The following is a 19,331-nucleotide window of genomic DNA, read 5'->3' as shown; positions in this document are numbered from 1 at the left end:
AGAGGAACTAAAGTTACAGTGACAAGGAGTTGGAGGACTAACGGGGCAAGAGTAAGCACCATGAAGATATTCAACTTGCAAATAGAATAAGGATCTAACAGCTAAGAATTAGAGCACCTTTGCAAAGAATCAAAACCCATTCTGCTTAAATAAATAGAGGTAAACGTATTCTTGAGAAAATTTACCTACAAGGAACTAATCTTTGTTCGGACCCCTTTTTCTATTTCACGATGAGATTTTTTCAAATAAAAATTGTGTAAACTGAACAAGTCGAAATTTTGAAGAATACACTAATTCATCAGTTTTGAAAATAGAAAAACACATACCATTTCAGTAGTTTGACAAGATGTGTAATTGAACTATGATCTTATAAAGGCTTGTGACAAAACTGATGAGTCTAAAGTCTCATTTTCCTAACCTTCTCCTTTTCTGGACAGCACACTAGGGTTTCATTCATAGAAGCATCAATAATACCTCTTTTCTGGAACTCAGAAAACACTCTCCAAAGATCGCCTTTAATATGCTCTCGATTCTCCTAAAATAAGGCCATCGATAAACCATTTGGGCCTTGCAACTTGTCTCCTTCAAAATAAAAAACCACCTTCCTAATCTCTCACAAAGAAAAAGGGGCTTCCAAGCTTTACCTTTTAACTCGAAAGTAGGATACCAATCTAGACCCTCCATTGAGAAGTCAAGGGAGGTCCATACAACAAAGAAAAAAAGGAAAGGACCTCTCCCTCAACAGCCTGATCCCCCTCAATAAGCTTGCCTTCCACCGTTCTCGAGAGACAAGGAAATTTTTACCCTATTTAACCCACTACACCCTAGCTAAAAACACATACCATTTCAGTAGTTTGAAAAACATATAACAAATATATAACCAAACATCATAACAAATTTGAAAAATACTTCTTATGAGGTAAAAACATTTCTTTCCCATCCAAAAATTCAAAAACGTCTACATGAAAATTTGGAGAAAAGAAGCTTCAAAACACTGCCCACTTCTTCAACTTACAAACAGAAAGACAGTTTTTTGCTTTTTTCAAGCCATAACATTGTTTAATTTCATAATCGAACATATTTGAGATTTTGGAAACACAAAAACGACATTTTTCTTTTCATAAAAAGCTAAATACACTTCAAGACGTACAACATGCCTTTTTAAAGCTTCAAGGACATCAAATACTCACATGGGTTGTCGTCTAAAGAAGTAAATTTAATTACTGCTTTTTCTTCTACAATGTAAAGCACATTGATTGTTCCTTTCCAATTTTATTCTATTTTAGTCTTTCGATTCTTCAAACCACATGTTTGTCTTGAACTTGGGATAAAAATCAGTTGGTAATTATTATTAGTTTGAATGCAAAGACGAGATAGGAACATTCCACAGAGAGATATGAACTTGATTGTAACTCTACAACCTCCATCTACACCACTTTCGACCAACAAAGTATCCATCTAATAACCTCCAGAGTTCAATAAACAGAGATTAAGGAAGACGCAGAGAGATTGGTAATGCTCACCTTCAAGAAAACCTCCTCCGAAAAATGCAACGCCGGTGGGCGTCTAGTAAAAAGCACAGCGTCGAGAGAGAGATGATTTGAGAGCCGGAGCTTAGGCGTAGGAGGAGAGATTTATATGTGATTTGAGATGATTCGCTCCCTGCCACCGAATCGAAGCTCGTCGCTGCTGATTTTGTCGCTCTCTGCCGCCAGAACTTCCTCCTCACTGTTGGGTCTCGCTCGTGCCTCTTGTACGTGGTCGTTTGCTCCCCTTCCCCCGACAATGGAGCAAGGTTCGCGCCGGTTTCACGAGAGGGTAGAGAGGGTTCGCGTGGCAAAGAGAGTTGGGGAGGCAAAAAAATTTCGTGGGTAAAAATTTTGGGTGAAATTTTTAATTTAGGGTTAAAATTGGGCACTTTTCATGGCGGGCCAGGCCGCCACTAAAACTAAAACTACAATGGCGGGCTAGGCCCGACATGGATACTTAAAAAAATTTAAAATAAAAAATTCGGCGTGTTTTTTAGCGTGTCCGACATGGTTGCCTCCGTGTTTTTCTTGTCCGACATCGTTTCGTCCGCATTTTTTTTTCGTCCGACATTAAAACTAAGATTTGTTGTAGTGACATGTGGGATAAATAATCGCACGACGAAGAAAAATAAAATAAGAACAACACCAGTCAAAAAGTCATATTAAGCTAAATGCGAAAACTAGAACTAAAATATAACATTTTGGATTAACTTCATCAAATAGTTGCACTTCTCATCGTATTAACTTCTCCCAACACACATTTTCACTTGAATAGTCACAACTTTTTTGTACTAACTTCTTCATCGAATCGTCACAACTCTTTTGGATTAACTCCTTGTCGTATGGTAACAACTATTTTGGATTAATTGTCTCAACAGATATTTTAACCCGAACAGTCGTGTCTCTCGTAGAAATTTAAACGGCAAAATAGGTATGTAATTAAAAGTTGAGGACAAAAATGGAAGGTAAAAATTCTCCTCCATAGCCCCATTTATATATAGTATAGATATATATTTCAAGGTCAATTTATTAATTTTGCTAACTTCTTGTTGCATATATATTTTCAGTTTATCATGAGAAAGAAAAAGTTGTTTAAATTATAGCATCCTCAAATTTTAGGATTATTTTATTTAGATCCCATATATTTTTAAAATATCTATTTTAGTTTCTAAAATTTAAAATATCTATTCAAATTTTAGAATTTACTATTCTTTTGAGAACTATATTTTTGGTTATCTGTTCGGATCGTGGAATTGAAATTTATTGAAGATAACTATTGTCGCAACGTCATCATGATGCGGAGCGACCGACGTCATCCCCTGACAGGTCTCTTTCGAGATTAAGGTTTGCACTCGCCACCAATCATCTATAAGGTGTGATTGTCCACCTATTTAAAAACAACTTGGTCTATGAAAACATAATTTTGGTTCGAAAGTCGGTTGACCGTAGAGAAGGTGTTAGCACCCTACGACATCCATTCGAAAATGGTACCATATTTTGTCGAAAATTATCCTATTATATTTGGTCCAAAAGAAAAATACTTTTGTGTTTGATTTTAAATGTCCCAAATTTATTGGTTCATATTTTATGAACCAACAAGCATGCGAAAATATTGGACTATTAAAATCCAAGTGTCTCGCCAATGTGCCAACACCTTCGGATGCAACTTAAAATTCTTTTTTATAATACAAACTTTTTATTTTTGAATTTTGTTTAAAAAATAAACGAAAATCTTTTATTTAAAAAACAATTTTTATTTAAAATGATTGTTTAGTAAAAACAATAATAGAAAAATAAAATGAAATAAAGTAAAAAAAAAAACATTTTGAGGTACACATGAAGGCTTAAACTTGTAATATAGGTGTCAATACCCAAAGATTTTGCCACTATATCATATCCTAAGATATTAACTCAAGTGTCTTTTTAAACAACAATACTTTATCTTTGAAATTTGTTTCTTAAAAAAAAATACTAACGAAAATTAAAAAAAATAACTTTTTATTTTAGGGATTTGAAATTAATTTTAGAAAAAGAATCTCCTATTTAAAATCAAATTTATTTAAAAAAAAAAATCTTATTCATTTTTTTAGATTCAAATGGTTTCCTTTTAAATCTTTTATTTGCTTTCAAACTTAACACTTGAATCACAAGACTTTCTTTCCTTTTTTTTTTGAAAGACCTAGTTTATTTTACTTATTTTTAAAAAAGAAAAATTAAAAGCAAAACTTTCCTTTTAAGATATTTTTTTTATTTATCTCTAAAATAATTAAACTTTAATATTGATTCCCATTTTTCTAAAAACCTAGGTTTCTTTTTACCTAAAAACTTTTAAAACTCAAACAGATTTTCCAAGTGTAATTAAAAACTCTCATTAAATGATTTCCCTTTCTTAAACAAGCATTTAATCGTTTAAACTTCATCTCATTTACCAAAACTTAAACAACCACATTTAAGAATTTCCATTTTTAAAAGGTAAAGGAAAAGATTGGTTTTTTTCAATCAAAACGTTTTTTATTTAAAAAAGAAAAAGAAAAAAAAAGCTTTCTTTCCAAAAAAAAAGCCTTACCTTGTTCACTTTCTCCCTTCTTAAAAAAAAAAAAACTCACCGGAATCTTGCTAACGCCAGGAGACTTGAGTGTGCCGTCGGGAGTGTGAGGGTGTGAGGGGCTCGAAAGTGAAAATGAAGAAGGAGAAGGAGGAAGAAGATGAATGGTAGAGAGAGAAAGGAATGAAAAAAAAAAAGTAAAAGAAAAAGGAGCATAGGAGTTTGAGAATGAAGAGAGAGAATGAAACATGAAAAAAAAAGTCTTCCCCTGTTCTTCTGCTTGCTTGCCCCCTCTCTTAAATACACAGAGCTCCAACGGTAACACAAGGGAGGGTTTAGAAAAGAGGGGAAGGAGATGAACCCACTGATGCCACGTGGCTGTTATGGCTTCGACGAGAAAGAACAGATTCAATCATTTTAATTAAAAAATAAAATCAATTTTTATCTTTTATCTTTTTAATAATAAAATCAATATCTAAAACAATATCGTTTGAAATCAAATCATTTTTCTTTTTAATATATATTTGTTTTTAATAAACCAAATTCTTTTAAAACAAAATTATGATTTGATTTGATTAAAACTTTACCTTAAAACTAATGTTACTTATTTCACCAGACAATTACATTAAAACCTTATGTTAATTTTAACCAAACAATTAAATAACACTTAATAATAATAAAAAATAAATAATAATAAAAGAGAGCCGGACCAAATACAGTGTCTACAGCTTGCCTCCTTTGTGTATCCTTGTAGAACTAAAAGGGTAGACAAAGGAAAAAGACAGAGTATTCGGAAGGCGGGACTTTAAGAAGGCTAGAATGACAAACCTTGCTTGATAAGTTTGACCACGATCTTTGATTGGGTTCGATTTAACCAAACAAATAAAAGGTAACAGACCTGGCTTGACACAGGATTCGACCACGATCTTTGATCGGGTTCGATTTAACCAACAGAAAACTAAAAGGCAACAGATCTGGCTTGACACAGGCTTCGACCACGATCTTTGATCGGGTTCGATTTAACCAACGGAAAACTAAAAGGCAACGAACCTGGCTTGACACAGGCTTCGACCACGATCTTTGATCGGGTTCGATTTAACCAACGGAAAACTAAAAGGCAACGGACTTGGCTTGACGCAGGCTTCGACCACGATCTTTGATCGGGTTCGATTTAACCAACAGAAAACTAAAAGGCAACGGACCTGGCTTGACACAGGCTTTAACCACGATCTTTGATGGGGTTCGATTTAACCAACGAAAAACTAAAAGGCAACGGACTTGGCTTGACGCAGGCTTCGACCGCGATCTTTGATCGGGTTCGATTTAACCAACAGAAAACTAAAAGGCAACGGACCTGGCTTGACGCATGCTTCGACCACGATCTTTGATCGGGTTCGATTTAACCAACAGAAAACTAAAAGGCAACGGACCTGACTTGACACAAGCTTCAACCATGATCTTTGATCGGGTTCGATTTAACCAACAGGAAACTAAAAGGCAACGGACCTGGCTGGACACAGGCTTCGACCACGATCTTCGATTGGGTTCGATTTAACTAATAGAAAACTAAAAGGCAACGGACCTGACTTGACACAGGCTTCGACCACGATCTTTGATCGGGTTCGATTTAACCAACAGAAAACAAAACAAGCTTGCTTGAGCAAGAATGAACCGTCACGAAATTTTCTGCCATAGGGCTTTTTGGAGACTTATTCAAGGAAAATGCATGAAATGATGCATGGAATGTGCGTTTGACTCGTGACGATAACAAAAAAAATTTATCTTGGATGCCAAAATAGAGTGAAATCACTTGCTTTTATAAAAACTTAGGATTGTTCATATAGCTCGATCACTGCATTTCGCTTTCCTTCAAAAATCCTTTTAACTAGATCGAAAGTACCCAGAACAAATGAGACGACGACTTTGCCCCTGATAACTTTGTAATGTCATGTTTGCCCCAATGTTCCAGAGAACAAATGTCCCTATTTTTAGGCTTCCTGTGCCCTTATGTTTAATTTCGAGTAACACATAGCCTTGGAGACATGAATATAAAAGCTACCGTCCTTCGTAAATAGAAAGAGATGAATGGAGACCAGACTTTATAAATGAGATTTCCAATTATGACAAGGGACACACGTCTCAAAGATGTGGTTCAAATTTGTAGGCTATAATAGAGAATGGATACACAAACTTCCTTTCAAGCATAATACTGAGATCAAAGTGAAATTTTTCGAAATACATCGGAAACTATGCATAATATTTTCGAACACGATCTGAGTTGACTGGATTTAAAAATTCATTGCCATCCATGTTGGCCAAAACTAGTGCTCTTCCGGAGAAAGCATTTTTCACCACAAAGGGTCCTTCATAATTCGGGGTCCATTTGCCTCGATGATCTTTATGTAGTAGAAGAATTCCTTTTAGAACTAAATCTCCCTCTCTAAACCTTCTTGGGCGCACCTTCTTGTCATAGGCTTTCATCATTCTTCTTTGATAAAGTTGTCCTTTGCATAATGTCGTCAACCTCTTTTCTTCTACAAAATTTACTCAACACCATCAACAGAGAATAACTACATTTTGTCGAAACAACATTAATTGAAGAAACTCAATCAACATTTTTACCACTATAACCTATCCACTAAGTTAAACTTAAATACTCAAATGACAATGGAGCAAAAGCTACTCATTTAATTAATGTCAATCTCAAAAGTTCAAATTCCCACAACTCGAACAAATAATCGACTAGAGTTCTCAAAACTGTAAACCGACAACTTTAAAGCATCCTTTAAGTAGGAAACTAAACAAACTAATCCATTATCCAAGCAACAACCCACATTAGAAAGTAACACTCCAACTATCCTATCTAGCAAGAGAAATATATATATATATATATATATATATATATAACGCGACACGAAATATGGTCTCTCTGGTCAAGTCTCCCCCTCGCCATCACCGTTCCCGTGAGTGACCTCGTTACCTGCAAAATCTGGAGGGAAAAGAAGGGGTGAGTACAACCACGGTACCCAATAAGCAGTCCATACATGAAGGTCACACACAAACAACATGCTTCACAAAAAGTTCAAATGACATGTTTGACAATTCACCATGCTTTATATAATAAGAAAATAAAGACATGTCTAAACATGCAACCTACATGCGTAGTCCATCATCATATCTTAACTCACTAATTCTCTCTCCTGTTTCTCCATGACTTTCTCCTTTAAGTCGTACCGATCCTTGACCCCGCCTAGCCAAGGCGTCAAGATTCTTTAAACTCACTAGTTCTCTTTCTTGTTCCTCTGAGACCTACTCCTTCGAGTCGTATCGATCCCTGACCATGCATAGCCAAGGCACCGACACTTCCCCACTCAGTAGCTCTCTTTCCAAATCCTCTAAGGCTTACTCCTTCGAGTCGTACCGACCCCTGACCACGCATAGCCAAGGCCTCGATACTTCTCTATGGCGCTTGACATTCGACCCTCGACCACGCATAGCCAAGGCCTCGAACTGTTGCACCGACCCCTAACCACCATAGCTAAGGCATCGATGACTTTGCAACATATTCGTCCTTGTCCTTTCCTCTAAAGGCCCCAATTCTAGCCTTCCACTAAGACACATTGCGCCGACCCCTAACCACACATAGCTAAGGCATCAACACACATCTTTATCCAGAATTGGCGTATCGACCCCCGACCTTTGTATCTGAATGCTGATACTCACTGATTCCCTTCATAACATAATTTACGCTCTCACCAGAGTCCTACATCCTACTAAGCCATGACACATACGTCAATCAGCTCAAAACTGTCCAATATGCGATATGCAGAAAACATCCGTAAATACCAAACAACTTAAATTAGCCCAGCACGATCCAACAACTATAGCATGCATTGTTCACAAAAGAGGCACAACCAACGACTTAACCAATACATAATCAACAGATACCCAGCATGCTTCAACACAACATGCTTCTCACCAATTTTCTGTATACTTTCGAAATAACAAATTATAGTACCAGAACAACTAACACAGTCTTCGTCACGCAAGCCAATCAAATCATAAACAAATCCCCATTGCCATACAAGATTACATGTTCACAATTTATTCACCCAGCCATGTGTATATCAGCAATGACGTTTACTAAATGATAACAACCACAAAAAATAATGCAAATATAACACACAGGCACATAACCAAACAACTATTTCATATTAATACACAACAACCAATCCCCTCAAGTAAGAAACAACTTACCACCAAGGTCCTAACGTGCTACTAAGCTCGCAGAACGGTTACTAAATCCAAAACAACCAAACTCGGGTTAGAGTTCATCTAAAAACGCTTAATTTGAACCGAAACAACGTTTTGCTGAATTCGTTACCTACTAACTCACGCTCAAACCTTTTGGGTTAGGAGTGGGTCGACGCCGAGGAGGTTCGGACTTCCACATCCAAGTTTGAAAGGCTTCGCGCTTGCTGGTCCGATGCCGAAGAGCAATGGGTAACGTCTATTTGGATTCGAATAGAGGCGTGTAACCCAAATCTAGTCCCGTTTGGGTGTGGGTAACTCGAAACCAGCTCCGAATAAGGATGGGTCAACATCGAATGTCGCCGGAACAAAGAAACCTTCACGTGTCAACTACTGTTGGTGTCGGGGCATGGGTGGCTGCAAAAACAACGCCGAAGGACAAGAGCCGTAGAGTAGAAAGCGGTTCGTGGCCTCCAAACGTCACTGTTGAGCCACTAATCGACGCGAGTCCGGCACGGTCACTGGATCTGATTGCTCGTGGCTGGGCTTGCTCGAAAGAAAAAAAAAAAGAAAACCGTTGGAGGAACCTCAATGTTGCGCCACCGCCACAGATCTGGTACGAGTCGCCGCCGACCGGGAGGACGTGTCGCTGCTACTAGGAAACATGCGATTGAACTGCTATATCAAGCGATGTATACAACGGTTCATGGTGCCATCGCCAGTTGCTGGGAAAGAATGCCGCCGCTGCTTGTCAAAGATCGCCGGTGGGGAGTGCTGGCCGGCGGGAAAGGAACCACAAGGAGGACGGCTAGGGTTAGATGAAGGGAAGAAGATGACTTTTCTTTAGGGTTTGTTTTGTTTTAAAAAAAAAACAAAACCTTTTTCTTTAATATTTTTTTTATCAAAGAGGGATGGGCCAACTAAAACAAAACAAATAAGAATGGGCTAAGCCTTAAAAAGAGTTGAGATTCTTCTTAATCATTTTATATAAAAACAAAAGCCACTTCAAAAGGATTTGGAAAAATAATTTAAGAGGTTAACTTAAGTTTGAAACTCAATAATAAAAACCAAAAGAGGAATTAAATTACCAACTCTTGGAATAAGATTTAATTAAAAACCTCTTCCCAAAATTCTAAAACTTAATTTCTCTTAATCCAACGAAACGAAACATAAATTCTAATTTACCCAAATTTTGAACGTTGAAAATTAGAAAATCCAATAATTAAATTATCAACTTAGGGGAAAAATCCAAAGGCACAATTTAAATCCTAAAATAAACTAGCAAGAGAACGCGGGGCGTTACACAACTTTCGAGGACGAAAGTTTTTTTTAAGGTGGGTAGTCTGTAACGCCCCGTGTTCTCTTGCTAGGCCATAATCCTATTGGCCTCTCTTCCTTCGACGCATCTTAGGAGAACCATGTCATGGTTTCTCTTGTACAATATCTCTCCATTTAAGAAAAAACTTCATTGCCAACTTGTAGAGGCTGCGATTATCATTTTCTGAAGCATTTGGTGGATATTCTTTACTCTTGATATAGATGTCACGAAACCAGGGGTTACCATCAGGTTCTTCCTCAATGCTCATACAAGAAGCTGAGACATCTCTCCTCCCAACTTTAATCGGACGAACATCCTCATTGAGTTCTAAATTGGACATCACTGCTAATATGGCCAATGCATCTGTTACTTGATTATTTTCTCTTGGAAAATAATCAAATGAGATTTCCTTAAATTCTTGTGACAATTCTGTAATGAGTTGTTTATAAGGCAACAACTTAGTGTCTCTTGTTTCCCATTCTCCTCCTAGCTGATGAATTACTAGCATAGAATCCCCAAAAACTTTAAGTTTCTTAACCTTCATATCAATAGCAGCTTGAACGCCCATCGAGCATGCTTCATACTCGGCCATATTATGTGTGCAGTCAAAACATAATCTGGCGGTAAGAGGGTATAGTTCCCCTTTGGGTGATATCAAAATAGCCCCTATCCCATGACCTAACTCGTTAGAGGCACCATTAAACATCATGGTCCAAGTTTGTGGGTCTAAACTTTCCTCACTTGCGGTTATGGTGGAGATATACTCATCTGGAAAGTCAAACTTCACCGGTTCGTAGTCATTTATAGGTTGTTGAGCTAGGTAGTCGGCCAAAGCACTCCCTTTAATGGCCTTTTGAGTCACATAGACAATATCATATTTCAAAAATGTACTTTATGGGGTCCATCTTTGAAATGAGCCATGTGGTATAATACAACATGTATTGTCTTAGACATTGAGCAGCCCAAGCTAGAGCACAACAAGTTTTTTCTACTTGAGAGTATCTAGTCTCGCAATCGGTGAACTTCTTACTTAAATAATAGCCTGTTCTTTACTGCTTGAATCATCATGCTGCCTTAGTACACATCCCATTAAGTTTTCAGTCATTGTGCGATATAAAATAAGAGGCCGTCCTTGAGCTGGTGGCACAAGAACTGAAGGGTATTGTAAATACTGCTTAATCTTATCAAATGCTACTTGACAATCTTCACTCCATACCCCATCATTGTTCTTGTGGAGCAATTTAAAGATGGGTTCGCAAGTTGCTGTTAAGTGAGATATGAACCTTGCGATGTAGTTGAGTCGTCCTAGAAATCCTCTGACTTCTTTTTGCGTCTGTGGAGATGCCATCTCTAAGATTGCCTTGACTTTATCCGGGTCAACTTTAATGCCTTCTTGGCTTACTACAAAACCTAGGAGTTTTCCAGTGGTTGCCATAAATATGCATTTGTTGGGATTGAGTTTCAATTTGAACTTCCTCGATCGATCGAACAGCTTCCTTAAAATAGTTGTGTGCTCCTCGCCCTGTTTTGACTTGACAATCATATCATCCACGTAAACTTCAATTTCTTTGTTCATCAAGTCATGAAAGATAGTAACCATGGCACGCTGGTAGGTTGTCCCAGCATTTTTTAGCCCGAACGGCATAACTTTGTAGCATAAAGTTCCTCATAGAGTAATGAATGTGGTTTTTTCGCGATCTTCAGGTGCCATATTGATCTGATTGTAGCCTGAGAACTCATCCATAAATGAGAAGGTTGAGAACCCGCAGTATTATCAACCAACACATCAATATGAGGAAGCGGGAAGTTATCTTTTGGACTTGCACAATTCAAGTCTTTGTAATCTACACACATTCTTACTTGTCCATTTTTCTTTGGTACATGGACAATATTCGCCACCCACTCAGGGTAATTAGATAATGTAAGGAACCCTGCATCAATTTGCTTCCTTACTTCAACTTTTATCTTGATTAACATATCCGACCTCATTTTCCGTAACTTCTGCCTCACCGGCTTGAACTCTGGATTGATCAGCAATTGGTGCACTACGATGTCTGTATCTAAACCAGACATATCTTGATAGGACCAAGAAAAAACATCAGCATATTCATGAAGTAACTCTATCAACTTTTTGCGCTCTCTGAAGACATATTAGTGCCTATTTTAACCTCTTTGGTTTTGGCTTGTGATCCCAAGTTAATTGTCTTAGTTAATTCTTCATGGGGTCCCAACATCTTTTCTTCTTCTTTTAGCATTCTCAATAACTCAGCAGAGGGCTCGTCATCCATTTCCTCATCAGACTCGATATTGTATATAGGTGTATCAAGCTCGTATTTCGAATCATTTATCGCATTCAATCTCAGTATTACTGCTTAAGACATAATAAAGGAGAAAAGAAAAGGAAACAAATGAATAAATTGGCCCAGAGAATAGTAGAGCAAAGAAACAAAGTGAATGAACTCAAACTTTATTGATATGGAAGAATTATAAACAAATAATAGGTCTGGATAAAATGTACAGGAAATAGAAAATTAATTTAATTAATTAAGAAAATAAGGGGAAGGAAAAAAAATGGACAATTACTTTGATTTATTATTTACAAAAAACGGTAGCTCTAACACGCTCCAATTGCTCAGCTCGAAATTGTCTGGGCACGGGAAGACAGAAGGACCAGTTTGCTCTCTTTCTTCTATCACGGCTGTAACTGCATTTATTTGTTGGTTCTGATGGTTCGGCAAAGGATTGTTATTGGCATCGGGTCCATTTTCTTTTTTAAAGTTCAATCATCCTGCCTTGATTAAAGCTTGAACTCTGTATTTAAGTGCGGTGCAGTTCTCTGTTGAATGCCCTATGGCTCTTGCGTGATAGTCACAACGGGCATTTGCATCATACCATCTTGGGTATGGAGGCTGGATCAGATCCACAGGTACCGATGCCAGTTGATTATTTTGAAATAACTGAGGCAGAAGTTCAATATAAGTCATAGGGATTGGGTCGAACTGAGTCTGTTTACGTGCGTCTCTGTTATTCTACTGCTCAAGAGTATAGAATGTATTATGTTGCTGACCTCTAGGTTGGAAGTTTTGACAAGTCGGAGGTCGAAAATTTTGAGAGGCATAAGGAGGGTAATGTGAAGTTGCATTATTCACATATGGTTGATTATACCCGTATGGCGTTGGGTAATAATATGGAGCATATCGCGGTGTCTGACCATACGATTGTTGTTTCTAAGAGTGTCGGCCTGCTCCTACCATTTGCACCTCATCCTCCTTCTTCTTCGAAGAACTTGCCTTTTCCGTGGTCGATGTCTCACTAGCAATACTAGTTAATTGACCATGCTTGACACCGTATTCGATTCTTTCTCCGATGGTCACAATATCAGAGAAAATAGTGGAAACGCTTCTTATTGTAATGACCCCAATTTTTATATGTCATTAATAATATAAGATTGAGATAATTACTCATAAAACATAATTTCATTAAAATAAAATAAGATAAAAACTTGTATTTTCATCTAAAAATGAAAACGATAACTTAATAAAACTTAACTTATAAATCTTTAGCAGTGGAAATCACAAAGTTATTATCCTTAAATAAAACAAGTAAAAATGTGGTATAGTCATAATTAAAGTATAGATTATAAATAAAATTCAACTGTGTCTCATATCTCCTCCCGTCAATGCCCAGGTCATCCTCGACGTTATTCTCGTCAACTATATAACTATCTGTAAAAAAAATTGAAACAACATGGAATGAGTATAAAAAAATACCCAGTAAGTAGTTCCCATCATAAGGAACCTTTCATGCTCAAACACACACATCATGCTTATATGCATGCATACCTCAACCTAACATATAAACCAACGAACGACTTAACTTAAGATACTTGTACTTGCTAGCATAAACTTACATATCTAAATCCTTAATTTGGCGCCATGCTATACAGAAATACCCCATACCATAACCGTCAATTCCGCATGTAATATTTATAGGGTAATTACCCCCATAAATACCATTAACATGAACTAATTTGTTTCCTAGGGCCCAGCCTTTAACAGAAACCATATATGTCATATCATACATCTAGCTGCATAACATAACTGTTTAATTTGGGTATTTCATGCATAACATTAATCTTACCAAAATCCATGACACATAAGACTACTAACTTCACTACGAATGCAATGCATCACACATTATGTCATGCTTTACCTAAACATGATTTGCTATTAAACATACTTAAAATGACATGAGAAAGCCATAGAATCATAACATACTTTGTAATACATAAAATTTAACCACCATCACCATTCAATAACAAAATATATTTAAGCAACATGAATAACATAATTCAATAACAAAACAATGCAACACATAACATAATTCACTTACAATCAAACAATAATACAACAAAACATACAAGGCGGTAACTTATGATAGAATCCACTTACCTGAATTTCGCAAACTAAAAGAAATTCCTTAAAGCTTCCTAATAACAATTAACACAACTAAAATTAGGACTCAATTACCGAAACTAAACTTTCTCCAATAAGTTCTCATAACTAGATATGTTCACTATTCTACTAGTAGAAATTCCTTAATAATTAACCTAGTCCATAATAATCATAAAACATATATATAAATTTGTGAAAAGTAATTTTAAATCTTCATATTAACCTCTGATTTATATACTATAATATCGATAAAAATAATTTACTGATTTTGCAAATTTACAAAAAAAAAAACTAGAGAAAACACATAGCACTAGTTTTCACAATTTTAAACCGTAGGTAAAACTAATCATAAAAATCAATTTTAATGCATTCAAATACATTTTAGGTTAGTTTAAAGGTGCTGGTCATGGTCTCAAAAATTCAGAATTAACAATCCAAAATTTGATACTAAACAAGCTAAAACTATGAAAATAACATAAACCGTTAAAAACCGTTATGAAGCAATTTTATGAACATTTTTATGACCTTTTAAATTTAGATTTTCAGATCTCAAATCAATAAAAATAAGGCCTAAACAGTACCTATTTTATCTTAATAATGAACCTTTAAAATAATTTATACAAGGAAGAATGATGCATACCATTGGTGCGTTTTCCTCTATACCGTAAAGAATAAAAAGAGAAAATTTCCAGGAACTAAGAGAGCTTGAAATGATGATGGAAACCTTAGAAAATGGATATGAACATGCTTAGGTTCTATAAAAATTATTAGAAAAAATCTACTTACAAAACTAGACTAAAAGAAACCGTTCTTACCGAAAAGACAAAACCGCAATGAACAATCCTTGAAGGGACTTGGAAAAGCAACCACAACTCCTCTATGGTGTGATTTAAAACATAGGATAGATAATTGAGAGGAAATTTTCAGATTTGTTTAGAAATGTTCTTGGAGGAAAATGAATGAAACAAACATAGGTAACTTAAGGAGAATGGCTTGGAAGATGAAACAAACATGAATCTTGGAACATGGAACAAACTTCTTCTCTCTCCTCATGCATGGCCAATTACTTAATGGGATTTTTAGTGTTTTTTGGTCTTCCTAACTAACTTAATTAGTACATGTGTCTCTTGGGTGGAAGGTGGGCTATATTGCCTAATCATGGTTAGTGGGAGGTGAGTTATATTGCCTAATCATGGTTATGAGTTAAGTAAAACTTTCTATATTCCCTTAATTAAGTTAATTTAATTAAGGTAGAAAAATAAAGAGTAAAATAAAGGTAATATGAGGCTTTACTTGGTTAATTAGCTTAAAATAAAACTTTGGATAAAATGTATGAAACGTTATAAATACTCAAATAATGCTACCATTACAATTACCATATTTCACAACATTTACCTAATTACTAAAGTAGTATTGTTAATTTTGTTACTTAAATACAATTATAATCTCGCTAATCTTATTAATATCTTATCCATATTTATTTTTGATTAACATACATTATTAATTAAACATTGATAAGATGAATCACTAAATTTTGTTGTAAATTTCTTTTTAATAAGTAAATAAAATTAACTTGAACTTAATTAGTTATAGTATTAGAAGTGTACAATTATTAACTAGGATTGATTAAAGTTTATTGGCATAAAGCTAATTAGATTTGACTAGCTTGCCTAAAAAAACAATAATAATATAAAGTCATGAAAATACCCTTATAGGTAATGCAGGGCATTACACTTATCGTCTGATCATAGAAGGGCTGCTTAAAGTGTTGATAAAAAAGGAAGATGGCTCCTTATCGGTTAAAGGAGGTTGAACCTGAGTTGCCATGTCCCTCCATCTTTGGGCGTATTCCTTAAAGCTTTCTGTACTCTTATTCTCCATTCTTTGCAAATCTAAGCGGTCTGGAGCCATGTCTATGTTATGCTTACATTGCTTTAGGAAGGAGTCGGCTAGATTCTTCCATGAACCGACATGAGAGCTATCTAACTGCATGTACCAACGAGAAGCTAGACCAGATAGACTATCTTGAAAGCAGTGTATCAACAGTTTGTCATTTTGGACGTACACAGCAATCTTCCTACAGTATATTATAAGGTGGTTCTTAGGACAAGAAGAACCATCATATTTCTCAAATTCTGGCACCTTAAATTTCGGAGGGATGACTAATCCAGATACCAAACATAATTGAGAGGCATCAATATTTCCAAAAACGTCTGTCCCCTTTACTGCTCTTAATCTTTCCTCGAGAACTTCGAACTTCTCGTTACTGGGGGCACTTTGTCCGACTGGGTCTGTCTTTACTGGGAGACCACCTAGATTAAGGACTGTACGGGGTGATATCATTTGCTCGGGCTCTCGAAAAATGATGTTGGCTGGGATTTTTTGAGCTCCCTTAACAAATAGATGTGGATACTAACCAACCAGGACGTCATACAGAGGGTTGTACGTTGTATGTTGTGGCATGAAACCCTCTGCTACTGGCCCAAGAGGTGGACCGTACCCAGGTGGATAAGGCGGGTTTTCTTGCTGCTCATGGACGGGGTTGCTAGACGTAGCAGGATCCGCAACCGTCTTGCCTTTCTCCAATGCGAGGAGGATGACATTTAACTTTTCTCACAAGTCTTCAATATCGTTTCTTGTTTTCTCCTGCTCAACTTTTTGATCTTCCATTATTATTCTTGCCTTGCGTCTGGTACGGTAAGTGCGATGTGGTGCCGGTGAACGAACTATCTTGAACAATCCCTTTTGTTTTTTTTTTAAAAAAGAAGACAGAAAGAGAGGAAAAGAAAATAAGTCTGTGATTTTATTATAAATAAATGAAGATTACAAAACAAACGATTGTGTCAAATTTGAACCACAAAGCTTAAATCATTAAATTGGAAATAGATTAAAGCAGAGCATCAATAACATTGTCCCCAATGTTCCAGATCTCGTCTTAGTTAGGCATTTGAGCAAGATATCCAATTGACAAGTTCCTCATGTGCTTTGAAACAGTGATATGACATTCTCCAATGAGGCATCGCCATAAATACGTTATTTGTTTTTCGGCCATTTGTGGGCAGTTTCTTCATCTTCCCATTATTGGGTCAGAATTTTACTATAACTCATGCTTTAATTTACTGTGAATTAGTGATTTAAGACTTAGGTCAATGTTTGCACAATTTGTGAGAATTACTTTAAATGGGAAAAAGAAAATTTTGAAAAACTTTTTAGAAAAATATTTTAAAAAATAGTTAATAATAATAATAATAATAATAAAAGGATGAAAATGAAAAAGTTAATGTCGATATTAATGAGACTCTTCTTTTTGATGCATTAAGACCATTTTTTTTAAGTAATGAGACTTTTATTATTCAACGAGACATCTTATTTTTAATGCAATGAGACATTTTTTATGCATCATTTTATTAACACCAACCCAAATAAAAACAAATAAATAAATGGCGACACTCTATGCTAAAATGAGTGTAAAGTTAATGCCTACACAACCTAGAGGAAAACTGCCCCAAACCTTCCATACGCTTTCGCAGTATGGTCAACTTGAATGGAGAATTTCATGCGTCTGCATGGGAACCGAAATTCCACGAAGGTCACACTACTCAGTCTCCGTTCTAATCTTAAAGGTAAAACACGGGTCGGATGCTTGTGTATTTGTGCGAGATGCATGTGATGCCAAATCAAAGTAATAATACAACATTTTAACAAAACAAAGCGAACAAAAAAAATGTTATAAGATAATAAATGACAAAAATAATGGCATGACTCTCTAAAAATCCCCAGTGGAGTCGCCAAGCTGTCGCAACGTCATTGCGATGCGGAGCGGCCGACGTCATAATACTAATTTATAACCATGATAATATTTTAAAATAATCAATAAAGATTATTTTGAAATGGTTGCAAAATGGTTTTACTAAAATATGCCTTAAAATGGTTGCACCATTATTTTAAAAATGGCTGTAAATTTTGAGATTTTTTTTTTCCTAATATGTTTCAGAATATTTTATCCTAATATAATAGTTGAAAAATAGATAATATTTTATATTAGTAATTTGTAATCCTGATAATATTTTGAAATAATGAGTCCACATTATTTTAAAATTGTTGCATTTTTTTATTTTCTAAAGTCAGACCATCTATGATCGGAAAAGTGATATCATAAATATGGACTATTCTATTCATAACTCTGATAATATTTTGAAATAATAAGTAACAATTAATTTAAAAATCAGCCTACTAAAATATGCTTCTAATTAATCAGTGACCTTGGAACCATGATTAAATAATAAAATGACAACTTATTTTGAGAATGTTAGGGGAAGCAATGATAGATTACAATTCTTCAAGGGTAGATGTAAACTGATTTTATTCTATATATTAGGGACATGGGAAAAACGAAATTCTATGTCGTATTTGTCGGTCGTTGACCTGAATTTATAAGACATGGTGTGAGTGTAATAGACAAGTTTATGGCTTCACTGGGGCAGTGCACAAGTCATATTTGACATTAGAAGAAGCTAAGTATGCCTACAATGCAGCCACAGTTGGCCAATCGACTCACCTATGACCTACTAATCATGGTTTTATCGCCTAACCCACAAGAAGACATACCGTTGACTCGTTCGAGCAGGACGGATGGCACAAGGACGTCAAGAACGAGTGAGAGGAAGTAGTGTTCGTCTGGGGACTTGGTTGGAGTAGTCAAATCAGAGATGCGCATGCAGACAGTTGTTCTGGAAAAGATCGCAGCTTAGTCAACCAAAAGAGATGAAAGGGCCTCAGCTCAAAGGAGACGAGTGTTTGCAGAACTTGAACCCGTCCCTATAATGACATTGGAGAACTATTTGGCAGTCGTAGAAACTTTACTTGCAGACTCCAATAAGGTGAAAACATTCCTTGATTTTCCACCAAATTGGAAGTACAGGTACTGCATGCGTCTACTTGGAAGGAACCCATAGTCGTGATACTCTAACAATATCTTCATATGTTTTTGATATTATGTAATTTTGTGGACTAACTTGCTACTACAATAATTTTTAAGCTTCATTTTTTTGTAATTACATGTTGGATATGATGTATTTTTGTGAACCAATATGTATTCCAAGACTTTTGAAGTTTTTAATTAAGTATATTGTCTATTATGTAAATTTATGGACTATATTAGATATGTCAGGAACCTCTGATGTAATTTTGTGGAATATCTTAAGTATTTCTAATTAATTTTGTGGAATGTCTTA

General features: G+C 35.8%; 1 protein-coding gene and 1 long non-coding RNA gene across 2 annotated transcripts; both read right to left on the bottom strand.

The window, feature by feature from the left end:
- Nucleotides 1–6,224: 6,224 nt before the first annotated feature.
- Nucleotides 6,225–9,230, bottom strand: LOC148212361 (uncharacterized). The gene is made up of 3 exons (XR_015789946.1): nt 8,459–9,230; nt 8,332–8,372; nt 6,225–7,063 (listed from the first exon to the last, which is right to left on the bottom strand). It is a non-coding gene; the product is annotated as an uncharacterized LOC148212361 (long non-coding RNA).
- Nucleotides 9,231–9,746: 516 nt separating this feature from the next.
- LOC111023589 (uncharacterized) lies at nt 9,747–11,243 on the bottom strand. Its single transcript, XM_022301057.1, has 2 exons — nt 10,686–11,243; nt 9,747–10,493 (listed from the first exon to the last, which is right to left on the bottom strand). Exons 1-2 carry the CDS (start codon nt 11,241–11,243, stop codon nt 9,747–9,749), a joined length of 1,305 nt encoding a protein of 434 aa, XP_022156749.1.
- Between the last annotated feature and the right edge of the window lie 8,088 nt (nt 11,244–19,331).

This window comes from Momordica charantia (assembly GCF_013281855.1).
Source record: "Momordica charantia cultivar OHB3-1 chromosome 3 unlocalized genomic scaffold, Mcharantia_2.0 BLBB01000003.1, whole genome shotgun sequence".
Lineage (NCBI taxonomy): Eukaryota > Viridiplantae > Streptophyta > Magnoliopsida > Cucurbitales > Cucurbitaceae > Momordica > Momordica charantia.
This window is presented reverse-complemented; position numbering and strand designations above follow the sequence as displayed.

Excerpts from the sequence above, each read along its gene's own strand:
- LOC111023589 (XM_022301057.1), bottom strand. The coding sequence starts at position 11,243 with ATGGTTACTATCTTTCATGACTTGATGAACAAAGAAATTGAAGTTTAC. Across the intron at positions 10,494-10,685 it reads ATTCAAGCAGTAAAGAACAG|GCCATTAAAGGGAGTGCTTT; the intron begins GCTATTATTTAA and ends GTGACTCAAAAG.